Source organism: Gobio gobio, assembly GCF_949357685.1.
Source record: "Gobio gobio genome assembly, chromosome: 13".
NCBI lineage: Eukaryota > Metazoa > Chordata > Actinopteri > Cypriniformes > Gobionidae > Gobio > Gobio gobio.
This window is the reverse complement of record NC_137106.1, coordinates 7,242,210-7,263,665: the sequence shown is the minus strand read 5'-3', so window position 1 is coordinate 7,263,665 and position 21,456 is coordinate 7,242,210. Positions and strand designations below refer to the sequence as shown.

The 21,456-nt window shown below is 39.5% G+C and overlaps 1 protein-coding gene across 1 annotated transcript in view; it reads right to left on the bottom strand.

Moving 5' to 3' along the window:
* Nucleotides 1-21,456, bottom strand: part of LOC307135787 (protein NLRC3-like) — a 54,100-nt gene that overhangs the window by 16,593 nt on the left and 16,051 nt on the right. Inside the window, exons 5-6 of the mRNA XM_079832455.1 lie at nt 18,135-18,296; nt 1,173-3,038 (exon numbers count right to left, since the gene is read on the bottom strand). Of these exons, the coding sequence (XP_079688581.1) occupies nt 1,173-3,038; nt 18,135-18,296 (2,028 nt within the window). The remainder of the gene's footprint in view (nt 1-1,172; nt 3,039-18,134; nt 18,297-21,456) is intronic.

Here is a 21,456-nt window from a genome sequence, read left to right as displayed (position 1 = left end):
TATGTAATATTTGGGGAATAAAGGGGTAACTATCAGAAAAAAATAACAAAACATTTATACATTTAAGTATTTTTAAAAGCCGCAGTAAGATCTAAAAGCATAAGAAGCACAGAATTGCCAGAATCACTTAATAATAAAATATAATTTTGTACTTTTAATAGCACAGACTCTGTACTTTAAAACCTGACTGAAAAATCTCAAACACCGCATTCTGGTCCGAAAAACTGCAGTTGGTTGAGGACAATTTTCTCTAAGACCTTAGATAAAAATGGAAGTTTTGAAATTGGTCTAAGATGAGAAACACTGACTCGTTGAACTATGCTGATAATGACGGAACTTGCGACCATAGTTGGCTAACGACGCTTTTGGGAAATGGACCCCAGGACAGCAAGCAACCTGGGGATAGTGTTTGACGACCAGCTGAGCTTCAACACCCACATTTCAACAACAGCCCGGTCGTGTAGCTTCTCACTTTACAACCCTCCAAAATCCTTCACCCTCTCAGCACCTCTCGGGTGTAATGAGCTCCCAAACTCCAACTGAACTGATGAGACCATCACAACTTTCAAGAAGCAGCTGATAATCACTCCACAACCTTAAACCAATACAATTAAACACAATTAAACTTTTTTCTTCTCTGCATTTCACTTCTGCTCTAGCTTGTTCCTTATCTAGTTTTCTAATAAACCTAGCATAGTCTACTATGAATACTGTTGACAAATGCTTATGCTCCTATAATGTAAGTCACTTTGGATAGATGCTAAATGCATAAGATGAAAATATAAAAAAAGTTGACAATTGGAAATTATGAAATTAACGTTGTTTGAATGTACGCATTTACAATAATAATTGTAATATAATTACTCTTTCTGTGAAGAAAGTAAAAGTAGCACTGGACCTGTGGGGAAAATCAAATACTAAACTAATTTTTTATAATTAATGCTCTTGATTCTCCTCCTGAGTCTGACTGGTAATACATGTTGTTTGGGAAGGACTAAACAATTCTGACATTAAAAGAGTTTTGTTCTCTTCAAACAGATTCTGATTTTCCTTTCAATTATTGTCATGTCAAAGAAAACAGTTTCATGATTTGATGGAGGAATTACAATGTTACTGTCTCAACAAAACAGACACATTGAGTTACATCTCCAATCACATAAATTAATACTCACAGAGCTTTTCTGCAGTTCAGCACAGATGGTATCAGTCTCCTTCTACCCTCCTCTGATGTGTTGTATTTCTTCAGATCAAACTCATCCAGCACCTCCTCTGATATCTGAAGCATGTAGGCGATTGTTGAGCAGTGAGATGGAGAGAGTCGATTCACTGAGTGTTTCTCTGACTTCACAAACTCCTGAATCTCTCTGTACAGAGTCTGATCCTTCATTTCCAGCAGACAGAGGAACAGATTGATACATCTTTCAGCTGAGTGACGTTCCTCACCTTTGATTTTGACTTTAATGTACTGTGTGATTCTCTTGATGATCTCTGAGCTGTTCACTGTGTGTGTCACTAGATCCTGTAAAAGTCTCTGATTGGACTCCAGTGAGATGCCCAGCAGAAACCGCAGGAAAAGATCCAGGTGTCCATTTTCACTCTGTAGGGACTTATCAACTGCTGCTTTAAGTAGCTCATACAGAGAGATATCCTGACTGTACAACTGATGTTCATGATCTTGAAACAACTTCTGTAATTTCATTTTCTTGACTATGTGGGAATAAAACTCATAGAAAGCAGCTAGAAACTCCTGAAAGCTCAGATGAATGAAGCAGTAGACTTTCCTCTGATGAATCACAGATTCCTCTTTAAAGATCTCAGTGCAAATCCCAGAATACACTGAGGCGTCAGCGACATCTATGTCACTCTCAATCAGGTCCTCCTCATAGAACATCACATTGCCCTTCATCAGCTGTTTGTAAGCCAGTTTAGCAAATTTCACAATCCCGTCTCTGATGGACTTCAGGAGTTTCTGTGGATTTCTCTCATCATATTTCTGATTCCTCATGTAGATCTGAGTCAGCAGGAAGTGGATGTACATTTCAGTCAGAGTTTGAGGGATTTCTGCACTGTTATCTTGTTTCAGGAGGTTTTCAAGCACAGTGGCTGAGATCCAGCAGAAGACGGGTATGTGACACATGATGTGGAGGCTTCTTGATCTTCTAATGTGTGAGATTATTCTGCTGGCTTGATGCTTATGGCTCATTCTCTTCCTGAAATATTCCTCCTTCTGAGGCTCATTGAATCCCTGAATTTCTGTCACACGGTTGATGTATCCTGAGGGGATCTGAATGGCTGCTGCTGGTCTGGAGGTGATCCAGATGAGAGCAGAGGGAAGCAGCTCTCCTCTGATGAGGTTTGAAATCAACACTTCCACTGATGAAAACTCATTCACATCACGAACTTTCTCATAATCTGAAAACATCAGTGTAATTCTGCTTTCATCCAGACCATCAAAGATGAGCACAACTTTACACTCCTCATAAATCTTTGAGTCCAGAGCTTGAAGTTCAGGATGAAAGTCCAGCAGAAGTCTGTGAAGACTGTACTGGTGATCTTTAATCAAGTTCAGCTCTCGAAATGGAAGCACAAACATGAAATCTACATCCTGATTGGCTTTTCCCTCAGTCCAGTCCAGAATGAACTTCTGCACAGAGACGGTTTTTCCGATTCCAGCGATGCCTTTAGTAAGAACAGTCTTGATTTGGTCTTTCTCTACATATCCTGGTTGATGTAAGGGTTTAAAGATGTCATTGCAGTGGATTGAAGTGTCTTGTGTTCTGGCTGTTTTCTCCATCTGTAAAACCTCATGTTCTTCATTTACCGCTTCACTCTCTCCCTCTAAGATGTAGAGCTCTGTGTAGATCCTGTTCAGGAGGGTTTGGTTCTCTAGTTTGAGTCCCTCAAATAAGCGCTCATACTTTTTCTTCATGCTGGTTTTGTGTTGGTCTTTGACACTCTGCCTGATGATGGTATGACAGCTGGAGTCAGTGCTGGTCAGATGGCGCTTCACTGATCTGATCACCTCATCTCTCTTTACTCTGCAGAAACAATTACATCAAACTCTGAACTCTACTTTGAAATGACACCACATTCACACATAAATGTCAGTTCATAACTCATTATGGTAGAGGATGTCACACATTCTACGGCTATTTCATCTAGGCTACATTGATTATGAAAAGTGAAAAAATGCGCAATATGTCAGAAGACAGAAAGTCAGAAATTATTTTGAAAGAAATTTTGTATGATTTTGCTTAGAAAGCCTTTCTTTAATGTGAATTTCATTTTGTAAAAATTGTATCTTAATTTTAATCAACGTTTAATTAGATAATTGCCTGGATTTAATAAATAAGAAGCAAATAATCTATAGCAGACAATAATTGCGGGAGCGATCACATGCTTTGTACATGAACTGGAACGCGTCTCAAATAAACCGAAGCTCAGCAGGCTACTCGTCTCACAAACATGAGAAATATGTGTATATAAAGCTTGAAAAGTCCACTTTTAAATGTAATGAAAAGAAAATAGTCAGCAATGTGCACTGTTCAATAGTGGCAACGATATGCGTCCTTTCATTCATTCTTGTCAAAGACGCTGACGTCAGACGCACGTCCGTTTACAAACCAATCAATATCAAGATGCAGCCCACATAGATGACGGCGAGTGGATGCAAGTGTGTCATGTAAAGTTCTTTAGTCCGCTCGCATAATTGCAATGTGAAACCAAACCAAAACTAACCAAATGTATAAAATGTATCAAAACATGAACTTCGGTTCGGTCCTTGGTGCGGACTTTCAGGTGTGAAAACGCCCTTCGTTTCTACTGAGAGTTTTTCTTTTTTTCTTTTGCAAATACAGAAAAACAGTAACAAAAAAACAGAACTACCTGTGACAATGTGTCTGATTTGATAGTTTAGTAAATCCATAAATATTTTATAAGTGCAGTTTAGACAAGAAAAGAGTAACTACAATTACTGAAATTTGTCATAGACACTGTACAGTACTCTACAGGGTTTTTATAGTGTTTACTGGATACAGCAATTATACTGTGTATGTACAGTAACAGCACAGTGTTTTAGATTAAAGGAATTTTACTGCTCTGTGTGTGCAGAACAAACCTTAAGTAACATTTGTAGTCTTTGGAAATCAATGAACCACTATCAGCATATATTGTATAAATCATCTGAGATTATCATGAGCAGCAGTTAGGGCTGGGACGGTATGGATTTTTTCTTACCGCGGTTGAAAAGCAAGAAATTCCCGCGGTAAACCGCTTTAAACGGCTCCCACTCGACTTTCGCGCACAGCCGCACACACCAGCGCAGGCAATTGAACATAATAAGGAACATGTTTATTTTACATTTATTTTTTTCACGTTTAGAACAGGAACAATTAGAACAGAAATGGAATGATATCTGAAAAAAAAGTGCTGGCAAAACGAAATATAGACTAGGCTATGGTTTACATCCCAGCCTTCATATTTTTTGCTGAGAGAGCAGATCAGATCACGACTGAGAGATCGGAAGATGGAACAGCATAAACAAAGACAAACAAACACATTTTTATTTATCGGTATTGATCAGTAATATATATTTATTTGTTTATTTATTTCCCATATTTTTAATTTCAGATTACAGTCGTCGTCATCAAACAATCACTTTAACTATAACGACTTTCGCGCACACCCGCCCATATAATATAATATATTATTTATAGTATTTATATTTTTATATTACATATTTTTAAATATTCAGGCTATTAATTTACATTTACAATTTACATCTCGTGCGCTTTTGTCTCAGTGGTTAATTTAGAATAACGAAGGCTCAAAGCTATTTAATTTAACAAAGTGTAGTCACTCGCTGCTCACACTACCTTGATTGTACTTTTATTATTTATATTTATTTTTTATATTTTATAACATTTACATATTTATATTATTTTACATATCTCGTGTGGTGTGCGCTTTTGTCTCAGTGGTTCAAGGCTATTTAACGTAGACTTTTTAGGCTAATGATTGTACATATAAATATATATATATGTTATTTATATTACATAAATAATTGTATAGGCTATATGTATATATATATATATATATATATATATATATATATATATATATATATATATATATATATATATATATATATATAATTATTTATATTTATGTTATTTATATTACATAAATAATTTTTACATATTATATTATTATATTATATTAGGCCTATTTTTACATATTTATATATAGGCCTATATGCCTCTCGTGTGCGCTTTTGTCTCAGTGGTACAAATATTTAACGAAGGCTATTTAATTTAACAAAGTGTCGCACACTACTGTGATTGTAAGCCTGCCAGACGGATATCTTTTTCGATAGCCTTTTAATGAAATTGGAATTTCAGAATCACATAGCCAACTTATATTTAATTGCCTACAATAGATTATTTATTTATTATATTGAATGAAATTTCGCAGGCCCAGCTTATTTGTAGGCTCAAAGCTATTTAATTTAACAAAGTGTAGTCACTCGCTGCTCACACTACCTTGATTGTACTTTTATTATTTATATTTATTTTTTATATTTTATAACATTTACATATTTATATTATTTTACATATCTCGTGTGGTGTGCGCTTTTGTCTCAGTGGTTCAAGGCTATTTAACGTAGACTTTTTAGGCTAATGATTGTACATATAAATATATATATATGTTATTTATATTACATAAATAATTGTATAGGCTATATGTATATATATATATATATATATATATATATATATATATATATATATATATATATATATATATATATATATATATATATAATTATTTATATTTATGTTATTTATATTACATAAATAATTTTTACATATTATATTATTATATTATATTAGGCCTATTTTTACATATTTATATATAGGCCTATATGCCTCTCGTGTGCGCTTTTGTCTCAGTGGTACAAATATTTAACGAAGGCTATTTAATTTAACAAAGTGTCGCACACTACTGTGATTGTAAGCCTGCCAGACGGATATCTTTTTCGATAGCCTTTTAATGAAATTGGAATTTCAGAATCACATAGCCAACTTATATTTAATTGCCTACAATAGATTATTTATTTATTATATTGAATGAAATTTCGCAGGCCCAGCTTATTTGTAGTCAATCTTTCCCAAACAGAGTTGGAAGAGAGTTAAAACGTACCAGTACTAAGGAGTGCTGAGGCAGGTCCCGCTCAGTTTGTTCTTTCTGAAGCCGAAATTTAAAAATAACATTATAACATTTAAACATAAACAGGAACTTCCTGTAAATGGTCTGAAAGTACAAACCATACAGAAAATACTTTCACACTAGAAACGAACCGAACCTTTGTTCAGTTTGATCCGGACCGAGACTACCTCTTTTCGTTGGACCAAATTTCGTCTGTTTCGACCGTGGTCCGGGGGAGGTTTCACATCTGTCATTTTGATTCGGACCAAACTGAAAAGTCCGAAAATCCGGACCAAACAAGGTAGGTGTGAAAGCGTCCTAAAACATCTGAAAATAATCTTACATCAAACTCTAAGATCTAACTTGATGCCATGCTTAGGTAGAAATGTCAGTTTAACAAACTTCTTTCAGATTCAGCATGTATCTGTATGTATATGTAGTTGGACGCTTGAACATTTTGAGTTTACTCGCTTCGCTGTAGAATACAAGATGGCGCCACGGATGGCTGCCTCGGTATGGAGCTCTTCAACTATTGTGTCATTTTTGTTTGTTTGTTCTGCGTTTAGTCATTCTTTTCTGATCAGTTTCACCAAAGACGAACTACTGGACATTGCGAAACACACACTAGACAACATTTCTACAGTTTTTGAATATTCTGATGTTTTGTTTGATTTTCTCGTCGGAGCCGCAGCTGTGTTTTTAAAACGCGCGGCCAGACGCAAACGTGGGAAGCGAGCTGGCGCATTGGTTAAACTCCGCGCGCGGCCTCTGCACTGCACTCCCTAGTATTCATCTGGCGAATCTCCGATTCCTTCCTAACAAAACAGACAAACTTCTCCTCACCTGCGTTAACAAGGATTTTTCAAACTCTGCTGCACTGTGCTTCACTGAAACCTGGCTAAGTGAAGCCATACCGGACAACGCACTATATCTGCCGGGCTTCCAGCTGTTCCGAGCGGATCGCATCATGGAACTAACAGGAAAAACGAGAGGTGGTGGATTGTGTTTCTACATTAACGAAAGTTCCGATGTAACAACGCTGAAGAAGATGTGCTCTCCTAATCTAGAGGCGCACTTCATAAACTGTAAACCTTTCTACTCGCCGGGGGAGTTTTCCTCGTTCATTCGCGTGAATGTTTACATTCCTCCAGACGCGTGTGTCAGTGCGGCGCTACAACAGCTGGCTAAACAAATAGCTGAAACTGAACAAATGGATCCAGACTCTCTTTTAATCATTCTTGGGGATTTTAACAAAGGAAATCTCTCTCGTGAACTGCCAAAATACAGACAGCACGTTACATGTCCCACCAGAGACAGTAATATACTGGACCGCTGTTACACAACAATAAAGAATGCATATCACTCCATCCCACGGGCAGCTTTGTGGCTCTCTGATCACTGTGTGGTTCATCTTATACCAACCTACAGGCAGAAACTGAAATCAGCTAAACCTGTAATAAGGACTGTAAAAAAATGGACTAATGAAGCAGAGCTGGACTTACAAGCCTGCTTCGATTGCACTGATTGGACTGATTTTGAACATCTGGATGAGCTCACAGATACTGTAACATCATACATCAGTTTCTGTGAGGATACATGCATTCCTACCAGGACAGTCTTATCATTCACTAATGATAAACCATGGTTTCCTGGGAAACTCAAACAGCTTTGTCATGCCAAAGAGGATGCTTACAGAAGTGGGGATAAGGTCTTGTATAACCAGGCCAGAAACAGACTGACAAAGGAGATCAGAGTTGCTAAAAGAAGCTACTCTGAAAAGCTGAGAAACCAGTTTTCAGCCAACGACCCTGCCTCAGTCTGGACAGTCCTGAGGAACATCACCAACTACAAGTCACCATCCCCCCGTTCTGTAGAGAATCAACAACTGGCTGAGGATCTGAATGCATTCTACTGCAGGTTTGAAAAGCCTAGTTTCACACCACACACCCGCGCTGAGCTGCACTTCACACGTCCCCCATCACATCCTGCACCACCCCACACAGCTTAAGGTCTGTGTGGAGGACGTAGTCAAGTCAAGTCAACTTTATTTATATAGCGCTTTTAACAATGTAGATTGTTTCAAAGCAGCTTTACAGTGTTAAACAGGAAAATAATGCAGCATTATTTTATTCAGCTGTATAGCCATTCTGGAAAAAACGCTGATGTCATCAGTTAATTTCAATTATCATACAGTGACAGTAGCCACGTTTACATGCGCACTTTTTTTTCATTCCGATTAAAATCATTCCGATTGAAAGATTCGGTGGACTGTTTACATGAGACGTTATCTAAACCGATCTGGTGTTTACATGTGCTGACTTTCAGTAGGAATCATTTTGTGACATGCGCACACAGTTTGTCTGCCGCCTCAGATTTGTTACGTATCGTGGATCAAAAGTTCTGTGTTGGTAATTTTTATATTTATTTATTTTTCTGTGGGCGGACATGCAGTAGTTTAACCTAATTTATGTCCTATACAATGGCTATTTCAACAGCTGTGAATGATGAATGCGGAATCAAAAATGAATTCAATTCATTTATTTTGAAAAACACAAAATTAACAATAAAATGCACTCAAATTATTATTAAAAACATAGGATATACGGTGAAACATGAATGAAGCATTCAAGACGTGCTCAGCATCATTAGTACTAAACATATATATTTCAGATGATTAAGGAAAGATACCATAATCACAAAGGTATAAATATTAACAAAATTAATTAAAATAGACTGTGGGTAATGTTACTTAACCAATTTGAAGCAGTTGTTGAATTTTTTTTTATAGCTAACTTAACTGACGAGAAACCGTTCCCCGTTGAAATGGCAGCTCTCAACGGCCACCAGGACTTGTACAGTTTTATAAAAGCTATTTATTATTTGTCGTAAAGTGTAAGAATCACCTCAGAAAAATAAATTATTCTGTCACTACTGTCAGGCGCAGTTGAAGCCTATACAAACGCTGTCAAGATAAGATGGTGTAGCCAGGCTATGTCTGTCATTATTCCAACATCATGTTCATAACATGTTACGAAATAAAAAGTTTAATACCTCAGAAAAATGAACTTTCCTCTCTTGTCAACATTAGCCTTGTGTGAGCGCGGCGCGCGCTGTACTATATCACGTCACAGAAAGACGTGCACTCAAAGTAATCGGATCAGATCGTTTACATGGTGGAATTTTTCGTTTGATCGGTTCATGAAAAGGTTTATCCCACCCCTCTCAAACCGATTACAATTTCATTCGGTTTGGCCATTTTTATTCCGATTGAGGTGTTTATATGGAGTATTTTTATTCGGATTGGACTTTTAAACCGATTACAGTGCTCCATGTAAACGCACCTAGTGTGAGCTTTAGATCAACAATTAGATCAGTAATTTAGTTTAAATGGTTAATTTAGTTTATTAATTAGATTTATTTCGATGTTTAGTTGAAAAATTTAGTGTCCCCAACTGTAAACCAGAGTCTTCAAAAAACAGAAGACTAGGAAAGCTTCAGGCCCAGACGGCATCTCATCTGCCTGTTTGAAAGCCTGCGCTGACCAACCATAGACCGTAAAAAAATATGGACGACGCGACTTCATTGACTTCCGCTGACCAAAGTTGAAGCTTTCATAGGCCCGCTCACGGCGCTGACATCTTGGGACCGAGTCTGCGCAGTAGCGATCTCGGGACCGGAGTTGCGCAGTAGAGAACAGGAAGTAGAGGCGCGATTATCAAAAGCCCGCCCACACTCTCGCAGATGCAGAATAATTAATTATGTTGGTGTGAAATAAACAGTTATGGAAGTGTAGAAATTAAAGCTAAAGCTCCAATCTCCTCCCAAAAATCCAGAAAAAAGTCCGTTAGTGCCTCAGTGACAAGTTCACTCAGAGAAGCCGTCAATCTCAGCTGTCAATCATGACGTCACACCCCCCGTTTTTATAGCATCAAATAACTCACTAAAACTAAACTTATTTAAAAAACGAACACTTGAAATGAAATTATTGTAATAAAAACTGCCTAAAATGACAGAAACCATCTTTAGGAAACAATTATTTGAAGTGTAATTAAATTGTTTAGTGTGTCTCGCGCCCATTCAAATACATGGAGAGGCGGGGTTTAGGAGCTATACTGGGACCGGCCACCAGGGGGCGATCTAGGCGCGAAAGCTTCAATTTCTGACTGGAGCACTACAGGCTTGTGACCAACTGGCCCCAGTCTTCACGCAGATCTTCAACAGATCATTGGAGCAGTGTGAAGTTCCCTGCTGCTTCAAACGCTCCACTTTCATTCCTGTCCCCCAAAAAACCCAAAATCACTGGACTTGATGACTACAGACCTGTCGCTCTCATGTCTGTGGTCATGAAGTCGTTTGAAAGACTGGTTCTGGCCCACCTGAAGGACATGTCAAGTCAACTTTATTTATATAGCGCTTTTAACAATGTAGATTGTTTCAAAGCAGCTTTACAGTGTTAAACAGGAAAATAATGCAGCATAATTTTATTCAGCTGTATAGCCATTCTGGAAAAATTTCAAGTATCATACAGTGACAGTGTGGGCTTTAGATCAATAATTTGATCAGTAATTTATTTTAAATGGTTAATTTAGTTTATTATTTAGATGTATTTCGATGTTTAGTTGAAAAATTTAGTGTCCCCAACTGAGCACGCCAAGCCAGAGGCAACAGTGGCAAGGAAACCAAAACCCCATTAGGTGACCTAATGGAGAAAAATAAACCTTGGGAGAAACCAGGCTCAGTCGGGGTGCCAGTTCTCCTCTGGCCAATTAACAAACAGCGTATTATTATTATTATTCTGGCAGCTCGGAGGTCATAATAGATCAGAATATTCGAGGGACCGGGGGCAACATGCTGGAGACGGGTTTATTGAGGATGATGTTGATTAAATAATTATTAAAGTGCAATATTCGAATGATCGGAGGCAACACGCTGGAGACGGGTTTATTGAGGATGACATATCGATTTAAGTATTCAAGTACATTAAGTACATCACTGGATCCTTGCTGGATCCTCTTCAATTTGCCTACAGAGCAAACAGGTCTGTGGATGATGCAGTCAACATGGGACTGCATTATATCCTGCAACATCTCGACAGACCTGGGAGATATGCAAGGATCTTATTTGTGGACTTCAATACCATCATGCCTGATCTTCTCTCAGCTAAACTGACCCAGCTCTCCATGCCATCCCCAATCTGTCAGTGGATCTCCAGCTTCCTGACAGACCGACAACAGCTTGTGATACTGGGGAAACTCACATCCAGGACTCTCACTACCAGCACTGGCGCCCCCCAGGGGTGTGTTCTCTCCCCACTGCTCTTCTCCCTGTACAGCAATGACTGCACTTCTAAAGACCCCTCTGTGAAGCTCCTGAAATTTGCAGACGACACCACTGTCATCGGCCTCATCCAAAATGGTAATGAGTCTGCTTACAGACTGGAGGTTGAACAGCTGGCTGTCTGGTGCAGTTATAACAACCTTGAGCTCAACAAGCTCAAAACGGTGGAGATGATAGTGGACTTCAGGAGGAACAGCCCATCAGCCCACCATCATGAACAGCACTGTGGAAGCAGTGTAGTCATTCAGCAGTGTAGTCATTCAGGTTCCTGGGCACTACCATCTCTCAGGACCTGAAGTGGGACAATCACATTGACTCCATTGTGAAAAAGGCCCAGCAGAGACTGTACTTCCTTTGTCAGCTGAGGAAGTTCAACCTCCCACAGGAGCTGCTGATTCAGTTCTACTCGGCTGTCATTGAGTCTGTTTTATGCACTTCCATCACTGTCTGGTTTGGTTCAGCTACCAAATCTGACATCAGGAGACCACAACGCACAATCCGGACTGCAGAAAGGATTATTGGTGCCTCCCTGCCAACCCTCCAGGACCTGTACTCTTCCAGAGTGAGGAAGCAGGTAAAATCATCACAGGCTCCACCCATCCTGGACACCTCCTGTTTGAACTGTTACCATCAGGACGGCGACTCCGATCACTGGCCACTAGAACATCTAGGCACAGAAACAGTTTCTTCCCACAGGCCATTTCCCTCTTGAACAGTTAAAAGTTTTTTACAACTTACCAGATTGTCCGACCTCCTCACTCACTTTCTTCCAAGCAAGATCTTTTTTATTCCTGTTTCTATAAAGTATGAAGATTTTATCGTACAGCTCCGGCTATCCACATATGATTTTGTCCTCATTGTTGTCACTACTAGAGCAAGCTCCTGATTGGTTAACGTGGCACGAATATCCGGCAAAGTTCAGATTTTTCAACTCGCTCAATTCATGCCGCGTCATTCGCGTTGCAAAATGTCTATTCACGTCTTTGCATTGACTTAACATGTAAATCATTCGCGCAAAATGCTTAATTCGCGTCTGGTGTGAATGCACCATTACAATCCTTTAGACATACAGTATATGATGATGTTCACATTATTTTTTGAATAAATAAGTCCCTTGCAGCTCTCCAGCATAAAAGGATCAGCATGCTTATTTGATCAATAAACATCATATTCTATGTCTACACATTACTTTAGGAAGAGCTTATGAACAACTGGCGAAGTCTTGCCTTAAAGGTGTCATGAACTGGCTTTTTAAAAAAATGTATACTGTTGTCTGAGGTCAACTTATGACGTTTCTGTGGTTTTTACATTCAAAAACATAATGAATAAGTAATAGGCTATTTTCTACCCTGGTTTTGAGCCTCTCAGAAAAACACTCGGATTTGATGGGCGTGCCGCACTGAAGATGTGGAAGTAAACGACCATGGCTAGGATTGGATAAGATTTGCATATTTAATGAGCTTCAGCTACCATCAGTCCAAGGAATTGTCTGGGGGAAATGCTCGGAGGACTCGCAAAATATCAAACAAACACAATGATTAAATCACACACACACACACACACACTCTCGCGGACACACACACACACACACACACACACACACACACTCACTCACTTGCGCGGGTGGGCGGGCGGACACACACACACACACACACACACACACACACACACACACACACCAGAGGTGGACAAAGTACACAACTCCATTACTTGAGTAAAAGTAAAAGTACTATTGGTTAAATATTACTCCATTACAAGTGAAAGTTGTAAAGATAGATTTTTACTTAAGTAAAAGTACAGAAGTTCTTGCTTCTAAAAGGACTTAAGTATCAAAAGTAAAAGTGAACGCATTATTTTATTATTGTTGCATTGTTGTATGAATGCACGCTGTTCCATCATGGTGGTTTACGCCAGTCATTCTCCATTTAATACTTAACTCATTTAAATACTTGCTTAAAAGTTACAAAGCTCTTATCAAAGTCAAAATCATACTAGAGAAGAAAGGTTTCTACATTGTATTTATTTGATAGGATTATGTAAAAAAAAACATTTCTGAAAGGACTTTAAAGTTTTAAGTTAACATTATTAGCCCAACTACGTTTTTGCATGCTAACTAACATCATTGTCGAACGTTACCTATGCGTTAGCGCTGTATCCACAAGGCTATGGCAACTTGGCGGGTAAATCTATAAAAATCATTTGACCAAACATATTTCATACCAGTGTTAATTTTGACAGCAAATTTTGATTTAGTTTTAGTCATAGTCTTTTGACTATAACATTTTAGGTATCTGAATTGTTTTAGTTTTAGTCTATAATAAGATTTTAGTAGAATTAGTAGAACTAAAATTCAGGTCTGGCATCTGAGAGGCAACTTTCTGTGCGCACTTTCGTGTCGTTGCACTTTTTCAGACTTATCCACGTCTGCTCTTCTTAATTTTAACTTTTAAGTATGACCATGGTTGCTCGCACTGCGTCTGGGAATTGCCACCTTCTATTTTGCCATCAATTGATTGGTGTTAAAAAAATCATTGAGCTTCATGTGATCCTACAAGAGTGATTACTGATAGGCTGTCTGCACAAAAAAAAAAAAAATCCTCCACTGACTTTCAAAGCGGCTACGACTTTCTACTTCGAGGGCCTTGATAGAAATGTAATGGAGTAAAAAGTACTATATTTGTCTTTCAAATGTAGTGAAGTAAAAGTCATAAGTTTCCAGAAAAAATACTACTCAAGGAAAGTACAGATACTCAAAAAGTGTACTTAAGTACAGTACTCAAGTAAATGTACTTAGTTACTGTCCACCTCTGACACACACACACTCACACTCACACTAGAGTTGTTCCGATTCCGATACTAGTATCGGAAATATCACCGATACCACAAAAAAATCTGGCATTGGTATCGGCGAGTACTTGAACCCATGTACCGATCTGATACCATTTTCTTAAACAAGACCTGGTTATGACCGCGAGCTTTGCCTAACCACTACGCGGTTCTTCCTCGGTGCTCAGAATGCATTGCAAACACAGGATGTTGTGCTGTTTTGCCACAAGGAACCACTGTTTAGAGCAGCGAAGAAGAAATTAAAACGTGTTAGCAGTAGGCTATGTCCGCTGTTTACTGGCTGTTTAGCAGTATTTCGTCTCTGTGTGGATGGCGGGTGCCCGCGCGCACACACACGCGCGTGACACTCGCCCGCTGTCTTTGTAATCTCTGCCGTGTGTCACTCAAGCGGCAAACTCCCCCAGTTTCTCTACGTCCATATTCACAGTCTATGGTCACTATATGAGAACACGAACGCATAAACTGTCACTTCATGAGAATTTACCGTTTCATTTTGGGAAAACTTTCATATAAGGAACACAGACACTGAAATATCTTCACGGCTACCCGTCAAAATAAAAGTTCGGTTTAAAACATTTTAAATTGACAGAATATTTTAGGCTACTGCTGTACAGTAGATTTAGCTACGTCTCTATGTAATAATAATACGTCTCTACTACTAATAATAATGCCTAGATGGTTGCTTATTTTTCACTTGTTTTGTTGTAAAGAGATTATTTTCTGATAAATATATATATATATTTTTTTATATTCCTACATTTATTTCTTGCACTGTTTTTTATACAGTTATATTGTACAACTAAAATACCTTTTTCAGTTTGCAGTGTTAGATTTAATAAAAAAAATAATAAAAATAAATAATATTACTGTCAAATGCATGTCAGATCATAAAAATACTGTAATAAATACAATAGTTCACTGTATGTATTTGTTCATGTTTTATTAAGGGATAAGTCTAGCCTGGCTCCGCCCTCCTACGTACTTCCGCTCAATTTTAATTTTCCTTCAGTACTACGTCTGGGACTGCGGTGTATGCTTAGGTTTTCCCCCGAACAATTTTTTACCGGTCCAATCAGCGAACAGAGGGAGTGGCTGAGAGCGATGACGTTGATGTCGTGCGCTAGTTTGAGTTGTAGTTCAGTAATGGCGGCGGTGAAAGATTCGAGTGTGTGGCAGCGCTGACTAATGTCCAGAAGTTAAAACCGGAGTGTGGCGAGGTGGACGAGCGAGCGAGACCGGTGTGCGTGAATGAGACACACCGGTCTCGAGTCCTCTCATGAAGGAGCACGGAGGCATAAGGACGAGCGACACCGGTGAAGGACGAGAGAGGACCAGGCCTGGATTTTAAGTTGTGTTTTGTTATGTTTGTGCGCGGCAGTCGTCCGTGAGGGGCTGCCGCTTTTACTTTCATTTTGTGTTTATTATTTGATTAAAAGTTGTTAAACGTTCGCCGGTTCCCGTCTCCTTCTTCCCTGAACAAACGAACTCCCATTACACGGAGCAAGAACAATCACTGCTGTACTGCTGATGTTGTGGTCCGGGAAAAGTATTTTCCAGCTCGCTCCGTTAGTGGTGAAGGAGTTGCTGAAGCCGTTTGTCTCCCACCACCCGCGAGAAAAACGCAGGCTGAATTATCGACTGCTTTTGACAAACACCAAGGTCGTGTGGTAATGTAATTGCTGTCCGAATCCACATCTCTGAGTTTTCAAGAATATAGCACTTCAAAACTCACTGTTTATATCCTTTATAGACCCTTTCAGAGCACTGTGCGGTTGCGTGAGCTGTAATTTGCATTTCTAGACTTGTATTTCTTTAAATACTGGCAAGAGTTTACAAGAGCAAAATATTTTATCACCGCTCAAAAAATAAAAGAAGAAAAGCACGTAAACATTTGAATTGGGCTGTTATTCACGGCAGCATTTATTCTTATCATACCAAGCATATTACATTTTATTGACAGCATACAATCATGTTATGATTGCACGAGATATGCACCACGAGACTAGCGCGTTCTGATCACAAAACTCTCCACTCCACCGTGAATAAATAACAATCCGAATGCACGAGGTTTTATCACTGATACTGAGGTGGTGTGCGCAGTTAATGTGAGAATCAAAGGCGAACGGAGCGTGACATAAATCACGACCAAACGTTAGCGATTGGTTAGGCAGATCCAGAGTGACTCTTGGCAGATCCAATAGTTTTAAACTTCAACAGAGGACCCACCTTCAAGGAAGTAAACGCTTGTCAATGGAGAGTGGCCAGACTCTATGTACAAATGAAATGTACGAGAGTCTGGTAAAACCAGGCTAGGATAAGTCTGAAGCACACCATAAAATAATTCTAGCAATTCATACAGGGCTAGTAGTATATACAGCTGTATATACAGAAACACACCCAGGTATCGGATCAGTACTCGGTATCGGCCGATACCCTGAGCCCAGGTATCGGAATCGGTATCGGGAAGGGAAAAAGGGTATCGGAACATCTCTAACTCACACTCACTCGTGCGGACACACACACACACACACACACACACACTCACACTCACTCACTCACAATCACTCACACATTTACATTTATGCATTTGGCAGACTTACAGTGCCTTTATTACAGGGACAATCTCCCTGGAGCAACATGGAGTAAAGTGCCTTGCTCAAGGACACACTGGTGGTGACCACTGGGATTGAACCAGCAACCTTCTGCATATCAGTTCCATGGTTTAACCCACTGGACCACCATCTCACACTCACTCACACTCACTCACACTCACTCACACTCACTCACACTCACTCACTCACACACACACACATTCACACACACTCACTTACTCAGTCAATCGCGCGGACGCGGACACACACACACACACACACACACACACACACACACACACACACACACACACACACACACACTCACACACACACTCACACACACACTCACACACACACACACACACACACACACACACACACACACTCACTCACTCACTCACTCGCGCGGACACCCACACTCACTCGCTCGTTTGCTCGCACGCACGGGCGGACACACATTCACTCACTCACTCGCGCGGAGACACACACACACACACGCACACACTCACTCGCTCGCTTGCTCGCACGCCCGCCCGCCCGCACGCATGGGCGGACACACACTCACTCACTCACTCGCGTGGACACACACTCACTCACACACACTCACTCACTTGCGTCGCGCGGACACACACACACACTCGCGCATGGCCCATAACGTTACAAGTCCAATCACGAGTGAACCAATTCAATAACACCTTCTCCACCCTGTTACAGCATGCTAAGGTATGTAATCAATTGATTTCAAACTATCTGTAATGTTATGCAAAACTAACACATATAAAAAAACATGTTTTAGCCTACTCACATAAGTATGTTCAGAAGGAAGCTTATACAGGAACAATCCTTAGCTCACGAGTCGGTGGGCGAGGTTACAGAAGAATATTTATCTGTAGAGGCGGCATCTAGGTCCTATTACATAAGAGATCTGCATATTCTGAGAGCTCTTGTTTGCTGGGCCTGGTGTCAATAAAAGCTTTTCTTTGACTAACAAGGACGTTTTGACCTCTGAAACTTACAGGATATTCTTATATTACCATGGCCTTTTATATATCAAAAGCTCAAGGGAAAGTTGATTTCTCAGTTCATCACCCCTTTAAGAACAAATGGTGCAACTGGATGAAGTATAGACGGCTACACAATGATACTCACTCAGGGTCAGAGGTCACTGCTCCATCAGTGAGTTCAGTAGGGTCATTCATGGATCTGGATCTCTTCATAGACACACAGCTGGGTTCTGGAGATGCTACTTTATGTTTCTGAACAAAACCCCACTCCTTTCTCCGCTCATAGAGGGTCATTTTACAGACAGCACTAGTGAAACACAGAACAGAAATACACTTCATTTAGGACCACTGTCATCAAATATAGATGTGTCTCAATAAAAATCTGAATCCGTTCTGTCAGCGTTGGTAATATGGTTCTGCTCTGGGCAGGGCACTGAACAGGCTCAAGGAACGAAAACAAAAACAAACAAAATTTACAGGAAACAAACAAAAGCGAAAAACTAAATCATGTTATTTGAAATAAATAGTTACCTGTTATTTTATAGCTCTGTTTAAGATTTTAATTTGGCAATCAGCCAATCATGAATACAAATAGTATGGCCTATGCAAAGGTGACATTAATGCATCCAACGTGAGTGAAATGCCTGTGCTCAGTTTTCAGTACACCTATGTAAGTCGCAAGGCAATGTGTCCATTTGAGAATTACTCCTCAGATACCATGTCCATAATTTATAGCAAAAAATCTAGTATGAATTCGATCTCAAACTAATTCATTAAAAGCAGTTATTACTCCACAACCTGCGTGACATCATTAACCAACATGGTTGAACAACAGATTTGCGACAATACGGTTTGGGAAAAAGTCGTGACTAGCTAGTTGATTTCTTCAACGATGCATCGTACATTGGTAGTTTAGCAGTGAGTTACGTCGTTGTACGGGAAACGCACTCCAGGACAGCAAGGAACCTGGGGATAGTGTTTAATGACCAGCTGAGCTTCACCAACCACATTTCAACAACAGCCCGGTCGTTTAGCTTCTCACTTTACAACCCTCCAAAATCCTTCACCCTCTCTGCACCTCTCGGGTGGAATGAGCTCAATGGTTCAAAGTTAAACGGTTTCTCAAAGCTTGGTATAAACGTTCTCTGTCAACGCAGGTTTAATCCAGAGTTTGCAATTAACTCTGAAGCGAATGTACCTGAAAGTTTGACACGTGCGGCAAACAGACAATCACGGTGTCCGTTTGATTAACATCTCGCAAGAGAGACTGCGCAATTCACTTCTCTTCTGAAGATTGAGAGATCTTTCGAAAATTATCATGAAATGAAATGTGTTTACAAAGCAGGAATCAAAGAAATATGCCTGATAATCAGTCCCGTTGCTGGCCATCTTGGTACCCTAAGCGTAATTCCTTTATGGTTCCTCTAGAGTGGTGAATTACGGGGGGCGGTGGGTGGGTGCACGCAGTCTCTTCTTCTTCGTGACTCTCTAGAGCAGTGAATTACCGAGGGGGTGGCGGGGCGCAGTCTCTTCTATTCGTGCCCCCTCAGCACTTGGTGCCCTATGCGCAGCGCCTGATGCGCATGGTGGGAGCGGTGGCGCTGCTAATAATTATATGTTATTATATAATTATATGTATATTTTGTGAAACGGTGATGTCATCACACTACGTCCCGCGCGGGAAAGACTAGAAAGGGATACAGCTACGGGCACTGGGCATGCGCACATCAATATTGCATCATTTAATTACTGTATTTGCATTATTGTAAGGGTAGGTTTAGGGTGTAGGCGTTAATAAAACACATCTGGTAAGAAGCACATTTATTTATTGTTATTTTATTGGGAGATTTTGCCTTTCTTCCTACCATTGCTGTACCCATTCTAGCCACAACTCTTCTTCTCCGTTTTTAGTTTATTTATGTGACAAAATTACAGCACCACATACTGGCCTGGCATGTATACTACATCGTTTTGAGTCGTTTTCATTGCTCTCATGTGTATGTGGATAGTTCTTAAAACGAGCAACAAAAAAAAAGATTGGATAGTTGGATAGCCTTGTTGGAATCCTGTTCTGTTTTTACTAGTCTGGTCCAGCCCTGCAGCTCAGTTTTCCCATCCCTTTTTTGGATTTGCCTTTGGTATCAAGTCTGTGTCTGTGCTTGAATTATTCTCTGCCCTGCACCTTGGATTGTGTAGTTTTGATGGTCCTGAACCTGCCTGCCTCTTGACCACATGCTGACTTTTGCCTGTCCTTGGATTATGTCATCAGCTATTTACCCTTGCTTGGTGGCTCGGCTGCCTGATTAAATATTGTTTCCTTTTACTTTGCTTTTAGTCCAATAAATAGAGTTTGAACTGATCTGATCTGTTTTTTCCACCCAGCCCTCACAGTTACAAGGTTTTTCAATAGTGAATGTAAGGAATTTGTGTTTTGTCGGTCATTAGAACGGAGTAAGATCATCTGAGGGAGTAAGTGTTTCGCATTAAGTTATCATCATCTTACAGGTTACAAAGGTTACTGTAGCTATGTGGGCGCACAGTTTTTTACTGCCGTTTAATATATTTAGCAAAAAGCTTGTGTTATAAAGGACAAAGTGTTGTGCACAGGTTGTATTGGCGATGACAAGACAGCAAATATCAGACTAAAGGCCGGTTCACACCAAGAACGATAACTATAAAGACAACTATAACGATAACTATATTAGCGTCCACACCAGCGGATGATATCATTCTGTTTATTCTAAGTATGTTCTTGTCTGACACTTAAAATGCTTGAGCTCATTACAGCAAGATGGATTCTGATTCGCTGTCAATTTGTTTAGCGTTAAAAAAACATTCAGAAAGTGATTCCATTTATATAATTTCTCTGTGCCATAATCACTATAGCTGTGGTGTGAACTCTGCTGTTCTTTAATATTGAGAATAATTTTTAGAACTATATCTTTATCTTTATTTTGTAGTTATCTCCCTTGGTGTGAATGGGCCTTAAGACACTCTTCTCCGCTCCTCAAATACATAAAACATTAGCCTTTACACGCATCGTGTTTTGAATAAAGAAAATGCACAAGCAAAGACAGCCTCCAAAATTTTTGCAGAACTTTTAGGGAACTTTTTAGAGAACTTTCTGAGGCTGGTGGAGCTTCTGTATGAGGTTTTGCTGACAGTTTGAGGATCCACTCGAGTTACGAGTTTAGTCATAAGCTAAAAAATAAAGTTCATATAAAGTTCAATTCAAGCTTTGGTATTTTAACAGAAAAGTTAAAATACAGATTCTCGTGCACCTTAACATAAGCGCAGTCGCGTGTCTGCTGAAGTGAGCGGTGGTTTACAACAGGTTATTTTACTCTTAAATAATCTTAGACAAACTGTCCAAGATTATTGTTTGCTATATCAGTATGGTTGTATTTTTTCTCTCTTTTTACCATTCTGATTGTTGTTTAATGCATCAACTATATTAATAAAAGATG